Source organism: Muntiacus reevesi, chromosome 3, assembly GCF_963930625.1.
Source record: "Muntiacus reevesi chromosome 3, mMunRee1.1, whole genome shotgun sequence".
NCBI lineage: Eukaryota > Metazoa > Chordata > Mammalia > Artiodactyla > Cervidae > Muntiacus > Muntiacus reevesi.
Window position 1 is genome coordinate 97,674,323 of NC_089251.1, and position 18,401 is coordinate 97,692,723.

General features: G+C 51.1%; 1 protein-coding gene across 5 annotated transcripts in view; it reads right to left on the reverse strand.

Annotated features, from left to right (window-relative positions):
* Positions 1-1,313: 1,313 nt before the first annotated feature.
* Positions 1,314-18,401, reverse strand: part of INPP4A (inositol polyphosphate-4-phosphatase type I A) — a 118,695-nt gene continuing 101,607 nt past the window's right edge. For all 5 annotated transcript variants that reach the window (XM_065929752.1, XM_065929751.1, XM_065929754.1 and 2 more), the window contains 4 exons: positions 16,697-16,794; positions 16,483-16,595; positions 12,235-12,389; positions 1,314-3,781 (listed from right to left, as the gene is read on the reverse strand). In XM_065929752.1, coding sequence (XP_065785824.1) covers positions 3,649-3,781; positions 12,235-12,389; positions 16,483-16,595; positions 16,697-16,794 — 499 coding nt within the window. In that variant the 3' untranslated portion in view covers positions 1,314-3,648. The remainder of the gene's footprint in view (positions 3,782-12,234; positions 12,390-16,482; positions 16,596-16,696; positions 16,795-18,401) is intronic.

Below are 18,401 nucleotides of genomic sequence, written 5' to 3' on the forward strand. Positions count from 1 at the left end.
GTAAGAGCTGGGGCTTCGATCCCTAAGTCAGGAAGAGCCCCTGGAGGAGGGCACGGCAACCCACTCCAGTATTGTCTGGAGAATTCCATGGACAGAGGAGCCTGGCAGGGTATGGTTCATAGGGTCACAGAGAGTCAGACACACCTGAAGCAGCTTAGCACGCAGCCCCATACCTACCGTCAATGAAACCAAGACAACTGACAAATAGGTTTTTTAAAAAACTGCAAAATATGACAAGAATATAGTATGTATTAAAAACAGTCATGTGAAAAAGACCAACAGTCGAAGTTATAAAAGTAGAAGTGTGAATATAGTATAAAAGCTGTTCAGTTTCAGAGTAATCAGAGGAACAGAAGTGAAACAAGGGGCCATCTCCAGCTCTGATGAGAAGGAAAGGCTGGTGTTCCAGGCGGCAGGTTAACGTTCTGTGAGTACTGTGGTAATATCAAAAGTCCAAAAACTTGAGACCGTCTGTCCTTTAGCTGCACGTTTCTGCTGCCAGGAGTCTGTCCGAGGGGGACCCCGGTCAGCTGTGCCAGGCACAAGGTGCAACGCAGCGAGCAACCAGCCCGCGGGCGGCGCTCCAGCAAGTCACGGCCGCCGGCCACACTCGTGGACGCGGGCGGACACGTGCAGAGCGAGCTACCACCCAGCAAGGCGTGACGCCAGCCCCCTCCCCTCTGCCCGCCGCGTCCACACTGAACACAGAGCTGAGGCGTCCTGCTGTCTCCTGCTGGAGGCATGAGGGGCTTTTTCTCTGGTACTCACTGTGCACACGTGGTCCATTGGTGGAGGGCACAGTGACCTCGGTTCCTGGGACAGGAAGGCAGGGCAGCAGGGCCTTGAGCTCACCTCTTCTCACGAGCACGCCCAGACCACAGCTGCCTGCTGAACACCATCGATGAGACCAGAACCAGAAGACACTCCACGGCCACAGACAGAGGAGCCGCAACAAGATGGGAAGGGAGGGACACTGGCAGCACAATTAAATCGCACGTCCCCGGTGGTCAGCCCGCAGCTCACACACTGCAGAGGTTCCCCATAAGAGTGAGTTCTGACCCCCAGGTCAGGCTCCCCAGCCTGGGGCTCCAGCTTTGGGAAGAGGAGCCCCCAGAGCATCTGGCTTTGAAAGCCAGCAGGCCTTAATTGCAGGAACTCCACTCAGGGTGCACACAAAATCTGGCACGCAGACAGGGCTATAAACAAGAATCTGTTTACAGACACCACACACTCAATGCAGTGCCCATCAGGGATGGTCCAGCCAGGTGCTGGCCCCAGGACCATCCTCGGGTGACAATGACTCAGGCCAGGTGTCATGTTGTCAGTTGTTTATTGTCATTCTAAAGACTCGCACATTTATAGCATACATGGCTTTGAATGAGCTAAGAATATATAAAACAGTAACTATATGTTTATTAATACTGTCCAAAACAAATAAATAAAAGTATCTTAATGCACTAAGCTTGGCAAATACAATTGTGTAGGGACAAAACTACTGTACAATGTTTGTACATGTTTTAAAGGAAACCAAAGGCAGCTGTGCTGCAGACGCTTTGACAGAACCCGAGTTTTCAGTACATCTCAACATTTCTAGGTGGGAGCCTTATAAGGAACACTGGATGGAACCCTTGTTTTACAGAAACCTGGACCACTGCCTGTCCTCTGCAGTGGGAAACCCAAAAGCGCCCATGTGACCCGAGGCGCTGCGGCTGTTGCGGTGGGCAGCGTGGCCCCCCTCAGCGAGCATGCCCAGCGCTGCTGGGAGGCCCACTGTCACGCTAGAGCCAGGGAGCCACGCTCGTGGAATACTGCGGACAGAGTATCTCCTATGTGATTAGCCAAGGCTTAGACTCTTCTGGTGACCCTAATGTGTAGACAAAATTAGGAGAATGTTCACAGAAAGGTGCCACATGCAAAACTGAACAGATGACACAGCATTTGCTGTATTCCCTTTTGATAAATGCAGGTAATGCTCTTCAGACAAAAATCTGAAAGTTGTATGAATAACATTAAAAACTCAAGGGAATTTTTTAAAAGGTAGTGATGTTAAAGTGAGTACAGATGGAAATGTAGAGATAACTAGACAATGAATGGTGGAGGTGAAAGACTCAACCTGCCATCATGAAGCCATCTTTGGACAGGGGTGGACACAGCGGGAGAAGCCGACACCAGCGGTACAGTGGGCTTGCTGGGCAAGTTTCTCTGCCTCCACACACCTCACTGACTTGCCCTCCACGCCAGTTCACACTCACCAGTGGGCGTCGGGGAACAGCAGGCTCTGTGTGTGAACAGGCCTCTGAGGAGAAGGGGGTCTGTGAGGTCATCTGGTCTCACCCGTACCTGATGCCCACCCTCCATCCCTGCATGGGGTGGTCCTGCCTGTGCTCCCAGGCCCAAGTCTCTTACTTGTTGCCCGGTGGCATTTCTAAAGGAGCCCAAAGAATAACATTTAGAATTTCAGACACAGGAACTTCTTAAGGGTTCACAAATCTTTAGGATCAGTATGATGAATATGTGCCACATGTATTTCTTTTACAGCCTTTTAAATAACATGTAAACATAATGATAAAAAACAATTGAGAAAATGTATAAACCAAGAAAAAACTCTGCTCTGTGCAGATGACTCATCATCTTAGAATAGATGACCAAACATAATTTTCTATGAAATTCCTAAGTCTTATGGCCCATTAATCCCTTTCAAAATCTCATTTCAGGAGACAGTTCAACTTTCTCAACAGCCATCTTACATAATAGAATTGAGTAGAGGATAGTAACAATTATTGCAAACCTAAAGACACTTTCATCAGACATTCAAACATGATTGTATTATCTTCTCAAAGGCCAAAAAAATTTGAGAAACCCACCAGAGACCTACTTGTAAAATATTTAGGTGTCCACTGTCTCTATGCATCAGACATACCACATGAGCGGTCCTGCGCCCTGGGGCCAGGGCAAGAGACAGCTGGCCTCACCACCTCCCCAGACACCTTGTTTCCTAAGGGACTGCGGTGACCCCACCATGGGTGGCTTTGCAGGTGTTGTCTTCTGACAAATCTTACCTCAGGCCGATTTGTCAGCCTTTCCTTCAACTGCTGGTTCCACCTGTGAGGCACTGGCGGGCTGATGCATCAGACGCACTTGCCCTGCCTACATGAGACAGCAAGATTCTTTCCCCAAAACTTCCCTTTAACATTTCACATTTATAGTGTTCTGCCCAGGATCCAATCATTTAAACTACTGTTTACTATTTTCCATGGGGATTTTTAAAAAGTAGGTTGTAAATAAATGTTCAAGTTTGAGTTTACTCAGTAGAAAAATAAGGTGAGCAGCTGCCTAAGTGGGCATTTTTAAAAGTTTCAGCATTTCAGATGCACCTGGCTTGGTTCATACAGGTAACTACTGATATCCGTGTGGTGACGGCTGAAGGCTACTTGAAGGGGCAGTTGTTACTATCCACGGTAGTGAGCCCGACAATACCTGCTATGGATTCCAACGCAAAAAAACACATGCTCCATAGACTCTTTAGTGAAATATTTTAAAAACACAAAAGTAAAAACCAATCCTTCAGGTCTTCTTGAAGAATTCATGTACGACACTAGAGGGTACCCACATTTATTACGTAACAGCTAATTAGAGGAAACCGTGTGTTCATGTTTCAACTTTTCCGTAAGTCCCTTCAGGAGGCCTGTAATGCTTGGGGAAAGCCTTCAGCTGCAGGGAATTAAATGCATATTTGCGACTTCCAACATTCTTCATTGTATTTTCTCTTCGACAACCCTCACTGGGGAAAAAAACAAGCACAAGAAATGACAGCAGGAAAAAAGGAAAAAAGAAAAGACTTAAACTCAGATGAAATGATTATTTTCATAGCATTAAAAAAAAAGTTGATTAGTTTAAGTGGGTGCCAGACTCATTTACGACAATACATGCAAGATGGCAGGTTTCTGAACAAGGTAGTTAAGAAGCAGAGAGATGGACATGGCCTGTCTGGGACTGCGAGGTTGCCCTTCCAAAAGCAGCATGTATCCAAGTGGAGAATGGCTTTTTTTTTTTCCTTTTAAGATAATGGTTTCATGTATTTCACATTTGGTTTATCTGAGAAGTCGATCCTAACCAGTGGTTCACAGGGTCTGTCACACAGAAAATTCAGTGGGAACAGTGCTACTGCTGAAAGACTTTATAAAAAGCTGCATTTTTCTCTGTGGGCAAAGGCTGTTAACGGTCTCAAATTCAAAAAGCTGATTTTCCTTCCTTTTAACATGTAGTGAAACCATCTGGCTCAGAAGGTGGCTCTGACATGCGGCCGCCACCTAGGAGATGCGTCCTGGGCACACAGCCATGCCATGGGCCTGGGCGGCGGCCGCACAGCTCTTGGTGCTGGGGCGTCCTGAAGAAGTGACCCCACCAAAGTCACCTCTTTGAAGAGCTCCACTGAGCCAGTGAGAGCCTGCGGGGGCCCTTCCCTGGAGAACCTGCCACCAGCCTCTCCTGCTGCACTGATCACAGGTTGTCATGGCAACCCAGTGGGCAGAGCAGATGCTCTGCAGGAGGATGAGCCTCCGACAGGCCTCACGTCCCCAGTGGAACCTCAGGGGAGCTCTCTGGGGGATGTTCTGGTTAACAGCAGATCCAAAGGCAAAAGCAATTCCAAACAGGAATGACTTCCTGTAGCACAGTAGGAGGAGTTGATAGTTTTCTATTATCCTAAGACTAACAGTTAAATCAACTAGTTATCAAATTTAGTACAAAATCCCCTTATGAGATGCAAAATTTGCAGTTACCAAGAAACAGTGATTTTTTTAAAAAAGTATTTCAAGTTGTATGAAGACCATTATGTCATGCATTTAAAAAAAATATCAGTGGCAATTGCTCAAGCCTTTTAAGGTGAAAATGACAATCTCATTATCAAGAACATGTAAAATAATTTTGGTAAGACAGCAATTTTATTCAAAAGATAAATGCAGGTAGTTTAGAAAAATATCCACCTGTTTGTTACGAAGCAATTTAGTAGCTCAGATATGCTTCATCACAAAGCCTCCAAGCCTTCAGCCAGGTGTGTCTCATCTGTGCTGAGTGCCAGGGCCGTATGAGCAGGGAGCCCCCAGTGGAAGTAAAGATTATGTTGGTTTAACATCCAGTAGTCGGATAAAAATATTCTATTTGAAGCAGAAGCTATAGAGGTTCTTCTTTAATCTTTGGAAACTTTCATTATCAGACTATTTCAGATATGGCTTCTCCATTTACAAAGAAATATACACACTTTTTGGAAACCACCTATCACTAATAAATGTCAAACTGCTGTGAGGAACAAAGAATAATTTGTGAACTTCAACATTACCTTTTATTTACATGTTAAAGAGGCTAATTACTGGTTTAGCTGGCTGAATACACTTGAAATTACAGGCAAGGTTACACTTCAATTTGTAAGTCGTGTTTACTTTACTGTTTGAATTTGGTGTGAATTTACAAAATCTGACTGACAAGGCTGACTGCACACCAGCTCTATCACCCAGTGTTTAGACAAGCTCGGCCAGGCGCCGGGCACTCAGGTGTGGACGGGTGGCTCTGTGCAGTGGTAGCTGGCACTTCCAGCCTACCCTGTCCTAAGGTAGAACCACTTAAACCCATCACAATGGCTGCATAATTTTTAGGAATCCATAGTGCACACTGAGAAGGTCTTGGAAAGATTTTTAGAAAGAGGGCTTTAATTATTTCAAAGCTTCATGATTTTTTAAGTATATTGACAAATTATTTCAAGAACATCTACTTTTTTAAATAAAAACTTAGCATTGAAACCTCACATGGCAACTCATTTTAATGATGGCTCTGGGTTTTCTTTTCTGGAGGGGATCTTCCCCTTTAGAATTTAGAACTTATCTGGACACGTCAGTGTCTTGGTGATTCTGAACACCTAGAGTCACCTGTGCTGAAACTGCCTTGGAGCTAGCATTAAGCGTAGTGTCAACCTAAAACCATCAACGAGTGTATCAGTGACTCCCCTTTCCTGAACCATTTCCCCATCTTATATGATCTTGCCTGTTTCTCACTAAAGCAGAGAGGATTTCACATATGTATTTAGCCTGATGTCACAAGGCCTTCATGACATTAAAAAATTCAGCCCCAACGCACACTGGGCTTCTGTCCTCAGATGTTCTAAACTACCACCACCACCCAGAGCCTCAGCTGATCTTGTGGTTCCTCTCTCCATCTGGCCTCATGACTGCAGTGAGAATGTACTCCTTCTGACTGGCCCCTGAAGAGAAAGATTATGAATCTTAGCCTCTGGCTTTCCATTGTTTCTCTTATCTTAGCAGCCAAGTCTACAGTGGGCAGGAAGGCCTAGCAGGCCACACCGCATCCAGAGGCGGCCACGGTGTCCATGAGGCTCCTGTGGGGGCCTCGTCTAGGCCCCGGGCCGCAGCCCACCTTGGCGAGGCAGTGGACCCGCCTGGGAAGGGGAAGGGAGGCCGTGTGGTCAGAAGGGCCTCCCTCATCCACACACGGCCTCTGCTGGCCTGGACTCCAGGGGCAGCAGGAGAGCGTCGCCCAGCACAGGGCTGGGAGCCAGGTACGTGACTGTGGGCGCCGCCTGCCCTCTTCAGGAAAGCAAAGGGGGCCTCAGAGCGCGCCCCTCCGCGTGGAGGGGACAGGCGGAGGACACAGCTCTCCCAGGGTCACAGGCTGGCCATGTTGCTACAGTTCAGCAGAGTGGCTCTGTCCTGAAGGAGGGCGGGAGCTGTGTCACGGGGCCGCTGCCGCCCTCACTCTGGAGAGGCAGGGGGGAGGGGGCCTCCCGCCCCGTGTGCGAGGAGGGCACCCCGTCACCCTAGAATCTAAAGCCTGTGTCTGCCATGTTGTCCCCTGCTTCTCCAGTCACACCTGCCTCTGCTGTTCCCAGAACCCAGACTCAGATCTGAGGCCAAACCAGAGAAACCTCAGAGTAACGTCTAGAAGTCTGGGGGAGGCAGTGGAGAGGACAGATTTTCTGGTGGACAGGCTATGTGTATGCCTATGGAAAGCTTCTGGAAAAGCCAGCTTCTCTGAATTCCCTCGTGTTTCTAGGGTGGTGAAGAGAAACCCACTCCCGCAGAATGCAGTGCAGGGAGAAGCCGGCTGGAGGCCGAAACAGAAGCACAACATGGCCTGAGCTGGGAAGGTGAGAAGCCACGGCCCATTCCTCACACAGGCTCTGTGGGGCTCCCCTCGCAGCCCTCTGCTGCCCTCAGAGGCGTCCAGCCACCTTTCTCCACATGGGAATGTCAGGGCTACAAGCTTTACAGACACCGCCGTGTTAGAGAGTGACGACGTCCCAACCAGGCCAGTGCTTAGGACTCAGCACTTTCACTCATGAGGCCCAGGTTTGATCCCTGCTCAGGAAATTAAGGTTCTGTAAGTTTTGAGGTGCATCCCCCATGCAAAATTTAGGAGTAATGAAAACAGAAACCAAAGCAGCCTTCTCTCTCTCACCTCTATCTGGCACAGCTGCCCAAAACCTAGGTCTCATGCTTTGGTAAAGTTTGATTTTGTTGTTGTTATTAACCATGTTTGATTTGTAACAGAGAAACAATATCAGGACTTGAAACTGAAATTAAAAATACTAAAAATGAAGTTTTTTTTAAATGAAAATTGCTACTTTAGGAAATATAAATATATCCAACTTTTAAATGAAAACTGCTACTTCAGGAAAAATAAATATATCTAACTTTAAAAGCCTTTTGTTACTATATGCATTAATTCCCAGAACAGTTCAGTGACCATTAAAGATTTAAAAGAGTAATTTTAAAGCCACGTGCAACATGGTATCTTTATGTGCCTATATGTGCCTGACTGGATACAATGAGCTACTGTACTCACAGCTTTTGAGTCATCCCAACTTGAAAGGAATAACATAAGGGAATGTGATGATTCTGCAAACTGTTTGCTACTGTAATTTTAGGGACTATGCTTTGAAATGAAAGCAGAAAGTACATGTCCTATTGAATAGGTGTATCTAGATGAGCCAGTGAGAAAGCATCTACCCTTTTCATTTCTCTTCAGAAGGAAAGGAAAGGTTAGCAGTACATTTAAAGAATAGTATCAAATATACAAATTCTCTTCTGACAGAATTCCTCTCTAGGAAACAGGGCACACGAGATACACAGGTAATAAAGAGTTTTACATCAGAAGGTAAGAGGTTTGATACAAGTAATTCCACGCCAGCTAAACAAAGCAGTAACAAGGCTCTACAAGAACATGTTACAAGCACTGAAAACTACAGAACTGAAACGGACACGTCCTCCTGGTGAAATAAACTGGCAGGTATTTACAGTTCATAACAACAAAAGGTCAAACTGTAAGGCATGAAATATTTCTTGGCGGACCGTGCTCTGACACATTCCTTCTGTCCTGCTAGGTACATGGCGGCGGGACAAGTTCTGGCACTTTTGTTTTTCTTGTGACTTACTAATTTTTCATCAAGACACTCATTTGCAACGTAATTTGGCCACCAGGTACGCTATGCTCAGAAAGAGCCACACAATCAGTAAATTGGGGCTCAGAGCAAGTAAAGGGATGGAACAGAGGAGGCTGGGGTCTAGTCTTAAGTCTCGGACGGGCACCAGGCCGCTCAAGTTCTTCTGCGTGACTACCTCCCGAGTTCCAATGCTGTGAAAAGGAAGAAGGTTGGGAGAAAGGAAAAGAAAAAGGGAAAATAAAGAAAAAAGAGACACATGCAATGGATTTTTTCCAAAAGTATGGGGGAATAAAAAGAGGATAACAGAAAAATAAGATTTTTTAAAAAAATGGAATGAAGCCACAATAAAAAGAAAAGATGGTATGCAGAAACGGGTGTGAGAGGGATACCGAAACAAAACGAGCACAGTTACAAGAAAAAAGAGAGAAAGAGAAGTGAAAATAAGAAAAAAATACCGCAATCTACTGGAAACACACACGTGCAGTCTGACTACATGGTTTTCCATGTTCGCCCCCGGGGCTGCCCAGCACACGCCATGCTGCCCGGCCATGCTCGACATGCGGATGGACATGGACTCCAGAAAGCAGGCTGAACATGAAGAACCATTGGGGCGTTTGACCTTCTCACAGATGCCAAGTGGCAGGATGCAACTGATTCTGCCACGGCTGCCTCCTGATGAAGCACCCAGATGACACCCGCTTCCCTCGAGCTGCCCTGGAGGCAGAGCCCACAGGGACCCGCCGTGGCTTTCAGGCTGAGCAGCGGCAGTGCGCCTTGTCCTATCAGACAGCATCTACCAAGCGCCCAGCTCACGGGAAGCTCGGTGTGACCCCCTTTGGAGCTACAGAAGGAGTGCTCGGAGGGCAGCTTCCTGGAGGAGCCCGGATGCCACGGGACGGCAGACACTTCTCAGGCTGTGAGCACTGGTGGCCACATCCCCAGCCAGGGCAGTCTCGGGGGTCGCTGGGCTACCTAGAAAGGCCGATCCTGGACTCCAGCCCCTGTGCTGGGGACAGCGGGGCACTGCCGGTGGTGAGCTGGAATTGGCTCCGCCGGCGAGAGCCAAGCAGGCCCATCTCTCCCCAGCTCTCCCGGCCCTGGTGTCGCTCGGCAGCCTGAAACAGGCCCCAGTGAGAGTGTTTATGCCACAGAAACGGAAAGACCAGACAGGTCACTGGGGGTAGTTGGTTTTGTTTCGGGAGAGAGCTGGTTGTCAAACACTTAGCACAGCGCTGGCCACTGCTCACCCTGGGTCTCCAGGACACAGCCTGGGTGTCCGCCAGCCCAGCTCCATCCGCCCCACCCCCGCTGCATGCATCGCCACCCCCGCTGCTTGCATCGCGTAAGATGCAAGCGGGAAAGCAAGGGGACCGCTGACGGGCACAGACACAGCTCCTGCCACCTCCTTAGGGTGCCGGGCTGACCCCGGGTCCCAGCCACGCCACAGCCAGAAACACCGGCCACGGGCCCGCCACCATGGACCTGCAGTCTATGAACAGGCACGTCTCCCGATGTGGGATAACCCAGAAAACGGGAGGCAGGGTCACTGTGACATGGAAACATGCACGTGCCCAGGGCCCACAGGTCAGGCAGACGGGGGGCGGCGAGCACGGCGCCGGGGGCTGGAGCTGTGAGGGTCCCGGGGGCGGCAGAGGCGGGCTGTTCTCACTAACTTCTTAGACAAGTGTGACGGTAACACGCTCACCATGGAGACTGTATAAAATTCAGAAAAGCACAAATAAGAAACATAGGAGGACATTCATAACTGGAGCCAGGTGGGGCTTTCAAGAAGCAGAGGCAGGCAAGGCAAGGAGGCCTGCCCGCAGGAGGAAGCCCCCTCCCCGCAGAGCCTCAGGGTCCCTGCCCATAACGCAGGGCATGGCCGGCTCCCCAGACCCGGGCGCTCTCACAACAGTGCCAGGAGAGACAGCACAGAGGGCGGGGCGGCTGCCTGTCTGGGGGCTCTGTCAGTCTGTATGAACAGCCTTACAGAGGTGTGTACTTCCTAACCACGAGACTCAACAGGGCAGACGTGGGCAGGGGAAAACAAGGGTGCTCACTGCACCCCTGTTCAAAGTGCTGACACTGTACCATTATGAACAAGTCAACGACAGTAAGCTGGATAAATTATAGTGTGCTAAAAACGGTAAGACTTCCACTTAAAGTGAAAGTGACAGTCACTCAGTCGTGTCCAACTCTCTGTCACCCCATGGACTATACAGTTCAAGGAATTCTCCAGGCCAGAATACTGGAGTGGGTAGCCCATCCTTTCTCTCAGGGGATCTTCCCGACCCAGGAATCAAACCAGGGTCTCCTGCATTGCAGGCAGATTCCTTACAAACTGAGCTATGAGGAAAGCCCCTGTGAGGAAAGCCCCAAAATGCTCACAAGACAGTCAAGTGAAAAAGGCAGGCTGAGACCAAGGGCAGAATCGCACCTGTAACTGCATGTGTTCCCTGCTACTCAGGGACTAGCTGAGTTAGCCAGTGCTGGACTAACCGTGCTCACAGCCATATGTATGTATGTAACTGGCTCTAAGCTATGTGTCAAGGTGTTATTAGCACTGTTCCTTGCAACAGCAAGAACATGGAGAGTTCAGTGGGGTGTGGGGCGGGTGTGGGAGCCACAGGAGCAGGGCCTTATTTGTATTCTCCAGTTTTCCCTCAAGGGCTATCAGTCACTCACGTGATAGACGGTGTGAAAGTGCTCTGCGTGTCAGAAGCTGTCCCAGGTCACCTGTGCTGGGCAGGCAGTGCATACTTAGGAGCCACGCGCCCCCTGGCCTCCTGAGACCCCTGTGCTCAGACGCTGTCAGGATCAACTACTGTTTCCTCAGACATGTTCTAGAAACCAGACTGTGTGGAGGCCTGGACCGCGCGGTATCAATGGAACTCCCGCCTCAGGCCTGGTCTCTCTGGTGGAGCAGACGCTCTGACAGGGACAGGGGAGCCCCCTCCGTCTTCCTTGCTGCCGGGGCCTACGTCTCCCCAGAGGAGTCCTTCCCACCACCTCGCAGCTGGCAGCGAGGCAGGGACAGTGTGAACTTTCTAAAGTGCGTTGGTAAGCGGCCCTGAAGTCCCGAGGTGTGGGGGAACGGGGAAAGACCACCGGGACAAAACGGTTGCCTTTTTGCTAAACGCTCCTGTCAGGAGGCAGGCGCTCGGCCTCGCTCTTGCGCAGGGCTGTGAGAAGGTCAAACGGCAGAGACATACAGAAAGGATAAGAGAATCAAATGCTCTGAGAGTCTGGTGAGAGGACAAATGGTAGAGAACACTCAGTAGAAGTGACTGGGAGGAACGAGACTGAACAGCATTGGTGGCTACACGGAAGAAGACGGGAAAGCAGGTTTCTTATCCTTTCTTTAGGTATGTGAGGCGAGGGGCTCCCCGCAGGGCTGGAGACAAGGCATCGCTGACAGCGGACAGTTTTGGTCCCTGGGGCTCCCTCTGCAAACGCGCCTGCGGCCTCGGAATCAGAACACGATTAAGGCCGGGGACAGCGGAGACGGCGGGCGGCCGCCAGGAAAGGCTCACTGGACGCTGGCTCAGGAAAGCAAACCCAGCCCGCGGCCGGGAGAAGCGGGGCCCTGCAGCTTGCGGACACCGCCCCCCGCGACGGGGACAGCAGGGGCCAGGGGACGCTCAGGACGGGTGGCTGGGGACACGGGGCAGGCGGCCGCCTCGGAGCAGCCGCCTCCCCCCCGCAGCCCCGCCCCCTGACCGGCGGGACCGCCCAGGGGCGTGGCCTTGCAGACCGCGGCAGGGGCAGCGGCCGGGACCCACCTGCGCATGCACTCCAGGGCCTGCGTGAACACCTGCGGGGCCATGCCGTGTTCGTGCTGCAGGATCAGGCACTGCTCCAGCGTCACCGACATCGCCGTGCGGTCCTTGGCGCTCTTGCAGCTGGTGAACCGGACCCCGTTGAGGCGGCGGCACACCTGCCGACGGGAAAGCAGGCGCAGCTTGGAGCGAAACGGGAGGGCCCGACCCAGCGACAAGGCGTGGCGACCTCTCCACACCAGGCCCAGCCTTGGCTCCAAGGAGCGGGTTGCAAGACAGGCCACGGCCTGGGTGGCCATGGGCTGGGGGCTCTCCCCACAAAAGGCGGCTTCCTCCCGGAGGCCCCGCCGTCCATGCACCCAGCTGACCAGCTGCCCCCTTCCCAACTCCGCCAGGACGGGCCCTTTGCTGCTGATCCCGACCCTCAGCGGAGGTCAGCGCAGCTCCCAGGATACCCGGCCCCACCGGGTTTCCAGGCCTTTCTGGAAGTCAAAGCACAGACCGCTAGTCTTGATGCACCTCCTCATCCACACAGGTGGGGCCGGCACAGCAGACCCACTTCCCTGCGGCCACCTCCTACCCACAGGCTCCCCCAGCGAGATGGAGGCCCCGCGCAGGGTGAGGCGCCAGCCCCTCCTAAACAGGGGCACACACGGCGGGCAGCCCCTCGCCCTGGGGCACCTCCGCTCCCCGTGGGAAGAGCGCCCAGCAGCACGAGCTCTGCACCGCTGGGCACAACCCCAGATACACAGCGCTCAGGTCCAGAAAGCCCTAGAACAAAAGACTTTCTGGGGTAAGTTTGTGGCGGCCATACTTAGCAATATGACGAGATCTGAGGGAATGTCAAATTACTTATAATTTTTATTTATCCCACTTTGTATAAATATTCATAGTTTGCTAAGTCACTTCAGTCTTGTCCAACTCTTTTCAACCCCATGGACTACAGCCCACCAGGCTCCTCTGTCCAAGGGATTCTCCAGGCAAGAATACTGGAGTGGGTTGCCATGGCCTCCTCCAGGGGATCTTCCCGACCCAGGGGTCGAACCCACGTCTCTGACATCTCCTGCATTGGCAGGAAGGTTCTTTTCCACTAGTGCCAGCTGGGAAACTCCCTAATTCATACTTTGCAATAAGGCAATGTTCAGTGGGTTGATTCCAGACCCCAGACTCCTCAGGACTGTGAAACCATCCACATGTACCACGTTCCACACAGATGACTCTGTCACATACCTGTGCACACACTGTAGACTATACACCCATCACCTTTCTGAAGCATGGAGCCCTATGAATTCTAAAGTATCTGGCCACGGGAGCCTCAGATAAACACCTCCAGATCTATACAAGAGGCTGCACTGTGAGAACAAGATGAGTGTCTCATGAGAGGCCGCTCCTCTACCAGAAGCCATGTGCCAGTGGGCTCCAGGACGTGCTGCTCTCAGAGAAACACCAGAGGCGCTGCGGGTAGACGGCACCATGGTAGACGGCACCACGCCTGCTTCTCAGGGGAGACCAGGCAGCTACTAGCAGAGGTGCCATCGGCAGAGGGCAGAGTGCAGGCCAACACACGTCTCAGTTCAGCTCAGTTCAGTCGCTCAGTCGTCTCCGATTCTTTGCGACCCCATGAACTGCAGCATGCCAGGCCTCCCTGTCCATCACCAACTCCTGGAGTCCACCCAAACTCATGTCCATTGAGTCGGTGATGCCATCCAACCATCTCATCCTCTGTCGTCCCCTTCTCCTCCTGCCCTCAATCTTTCCCAGCATCAGGGTCTTTTCAAATGAGTCAGCTCTTTGCACCAGGTGGCCAAAGTACTGGAGTTTCAGCTTCAACATCAGTCCTTCCAATGAACACCCAGGAATAATCTCCTTTAGGATGGACTGGTTGGATCCCCTTGCAGTCCAAGGGACTCTCAAGCGTCTTCTCCAACACCACACTTCGAAAGCATCAATTCTTTGGCACTCAGCTTTCTTCACCATCCAATTCTCATATCCATACATGACTACTGGAAAAACCATAGCCTCGACTAGACGGATCTTTGTTGACAAAGTAATGTCTCTGCTTTTTAATATGCTATCTAGGTTGGTCATAACTTTCCTTCCAAGGAGTAAGCTTCTTTTAATTTCATGGCTGCAATCACCATCTGCAGTGATTTTGGAGCCCAGAAAAAACACTGTTTCCCCATCTATTTGCCAGGAAGTGATGAGACCGGATGCTATGATCTTAGTTTTCTGTCTAGAGGACAAAACAGAGAAGACCCAAGCAAGTTTGGCCAAAACCATCAGGAGGAAGATGGGTGTCTTAAGAGAGCAGACAAGAAATTAAAAAATTTTTAAAAAAGACTCTAAGACTGAGCAGCCCCTGAGTTAGGGAAAGAGTGAATTAACCCAAATTCATAAAATCGTAACTGATGAGGTGAGGGTGAACATGGACAAGATCACTGAATTCCAGAGGCTGGAAAGTTCACGACTGAAATGCAGGGCACAAGCGAGAACTACAAACAGGTCAAAGAGAGTTACACTCACAGGTGGTGGAGCTGAGCACCAAAGGTTCTGGAGGGCAGCCAGAGTGGCCAGAGGTGTGAGGTGCATCCTTGCCCACGTCTGGCTGCAGGCTCCAGTCCTGGGTAGGCTAACAGCCACTGTGGAGCACTGTAGGGTCTCCCCATGTGTGAAATGAGGGGGTTCAGTTCAGTTCAGTTTAGTTGCGACCAGCTCTTTGTTACCCCATTGGACTGCAGCACGTCAGGCTTTCCTGTCCATCACCAACTCCAAAAGCTCACTCAAACTCATGTCTATAGTCAGTGATGCCATCCAACCATCTCATCCTCCATCATCCCCTTCTCCTCCTGCCTTCAATCCTTCCCAGCATCAGGGTCTTTTCCAATGAGTCAACTCTTCGTACCAGGTGGCCAAAGTATTGGAGTTTCAGCTTCAGCATCAGTCCTTCCAATGAATATTCAGGACTGATTTCCTTTAGGATGGACTGGTTGGATCTCCTTGCAGTCCAAGGGACTCTCAAGAGTCTTCTCCAACACCACACTTCAAAAGCATCAATTCTTCGGTGCTCAGCTTTCTTTATAGTCCAACGTTCACATCCATACATGACCACTGGAAAAACCATAGCCTTGACTAGATGGAGCTTTATTGGCAAAGTAATATCTCTGCTTTTTAATATGCTGTCTAGGTTGGTCATAGCTTTTCTTCCAAGGAGCAAGCATTTTTTAATTTCATGGCTGCAGTCACCATCTGCAGTGATTTTGGAGCCCCCAAAATAAAGTCTCTCACTGTTTCCATTGTTTCCCCAACTATCTGCCATGAAGTGATGGGACCAGATGTCATGATCTTAGTTTTCTGACGGTTGAGTTTTAAGCCAACTTTTTCACTCTCCTCTTTCACTTTCATCAAGAGGCTCTTTAGTTCTTCTTCACTTTCTGCCATAAGAATGGTGTCATCTGCATATCAGAGGTTACTGCTATTTCTCCCAGTAATCTTGATTCCAGCTTGTGCTTCATCCAGCCCAGTATTTCACATGATGTACTCTGCATATAAGTTAAATAAGCAGGGTGACAACATACAGCCTTGCTGTATTTCTTTCCCGATTTGGAAACAGCCTGTTGTTCCATGTCCAGTTCTAACTGTTGCTTCTTGACCTGCATACAGATTTCTCATGAGGGGTTAGACCTAATATTTCAGCTCTGCATGTGAGAACCAGTGTGGACATGTCCCCTTGTCAGGGGTGAGTGAATGACGAGCTCTGAAATGGCCCTGGTACCCAGGGCTCAGACAGGGACTTGGAGCTCCACAAACAAATTCCTGAGAAAACATCTGACATATAAGGACTTCCCTTCAGGAGAAATGAGGAGATTGGAACAGCAGTGTACCGGAAACATCGTTGAAAGAGAGACACAGGTCCTGGCGGTCTCCCTTTGAACCTATTTAAAGGCGCAGCGAGCCGTGAGTTTTAACACATGTGGACTGTGCAGGCTGCAGACGGGGACAGCCTGCTCATAAGCCTGGTCACCACACGCCCGGGGGGAGACTGAGTCACGCTCATCAGCCCTCAGGCAGTCCCAGAGTAAGCAGTTCACGGGCAACTCTCAGTGTCTCCTGGAGCCTGGGCACGCATCCAGGGATTCTCCTGTGTTCTTGTGGAGAAATCTGTCCCCACTCCTGGTTGAGACTTTAATTTGTTGCTGCTGTTTTAGCATTATTATTATTATTGTGAACATCCCCCCCCCCAACGGCATGTACCTCAGCGGCTTGCCACAGGATGTCAACGTTCTTGTTCTTCCTGGCGTGCACGTTCTGACCTAGGAACCGCAGAAGCTCCGGCAGGCATGTCTGGCTCCGGGATCGAGGTAGACCTGGAACAGGGAAGGGGTCGTGGAGCTGGGCCACCCCAGGGGACAAAAGACAGCAGGTGAAACCTGCTGTGAGTGAAAAGAAAAGAAAAAAAAAAACTTACAGTCCTCAGGCAGAACTTCCTTAAACTGCTCGAAGTAGGAATTTAACCGCACCAAGCTCTCCACGTTAATAACTTCTTGTAAAGACGTGTCGCCGAACCTTTGGAGTCACAAGGGGACACCATCAGTTTGCTAACATGACTTGCTTCTAGTACCAGGTGACTGCATTACAGGCAACAGCACTGATTCTCTCAATCCTTATGTGTAAATTTGAAGCCACATTCCTTCCCCTAAGCTTACGGTCATCTGTCCATATTGGTGACAAGTATGAACATGTTTTATCAGCAGGAGGCATAACCTGGGACAGGCGTGCCTCAGAGGCAGCCAGGCGCCCGGGCAGCCCTGCCCCGCCCCCTGCTCTGCTGAGGTGCTCCCATCCCCGAGGTGCTCCCATCCCCACGGTGCTCGGAGCAGGACAGCAGCGGGGCTGTGGGTGGGGAGTCACGACAGTCCTGTCTTCGAATCTGCCACTGCGGGACCAGACCCAACCAGCTGTATCTGTTGGACAGAGTCCACCTCTCTCCACGCAGGCACCAGGCCCGCAGGGAGTGGGAGGAAGCCACCCACGAGGGAGCCGCGGGTGCTATCGGACACACCGCTCTGGAGCCCCAGGCCTGGACGCCCATTCCCCCCCCCCCCCCGCCCAGTACTTCCTGCCCAGGGCCCTCCGTGCACATCAGCCTTGTCCCGGTCCCAGGTCATCCTCACGAACCTGGGACAGGACGCTCTCCGGTGGGTCCACCACGACCTGCCCACCCACATGCCCATGATGGCCTTTTCTCCAGTCCCCAGCTCCCTTGGGGTCACCCAGGGACACGGGGGGGCTGTGCTGGTTTAGACCCTGCTCCCACCTCCTCTGTGCATGCCATGTCGTCCCATCTGGCCTGGCCTCAATCCTTTGCAGAAACCTTTCCAGACATACCCCTTCTAGAAACCACTATCGCTTCAGGAACAGTAATTGCAGATGCCAGCATGCTGTCTCCTCCCTGCTGGGAGCCCTGAGGCTGCCCACGCTCCCTGAGGTGGACACCACAGCGCTGCCCACACCCTCCAGGTCTCTGCTTCCGGGGCCAATGTGCCCTGTGCCCCCAGCAGACCCTCCTTCTGGCTTCAGAAAACCAGCCACTTGCCACCCACAGGGAGGCCTGGCTCTCGCACCCACTCTGCTGGGGACCACGGCTCAGCTCCATCGGGTCCTCCCGTCTGCACTCCTGGCCTGACCCAGCCTCTGGCCTGGACTCTTCTGAACAACCTCATCACATCAGACCTCATGTCTTTCCATCATGTGGCCAGCAGGTAATCGCCTTCAAATGTGAACTGGCTCCTGTTCTGTCCCACTAAAAGATCTCTGACCATGGGGGGAGGACCCTTTACCTGGGGGTCAGTGGACACTGACCACTGGGCTCACGAGGCCCGAGAGGAATTATCATCCTGGAGACCAGATGTGCTTATCAGTAGGTGCTTTATGATAGCTCTTAATTCTAAACCACATGCATCACATGCATGTACTGATGGAACAGGAAAGGTGTTCATGTACCAGCAGAGGTCATCAGCAGCTACACACACCCAACCCTCTCCTCTCCAACCAGATGCACACATGCTTGCATGCATGGGCATGTGCAAGTCCTCCCTGCCAGGTGACCCTGAAGGAATTTACAAGGCACAGGATTTAGGATCAAGGCATGGCTCTCCACCTGGCATACAGGC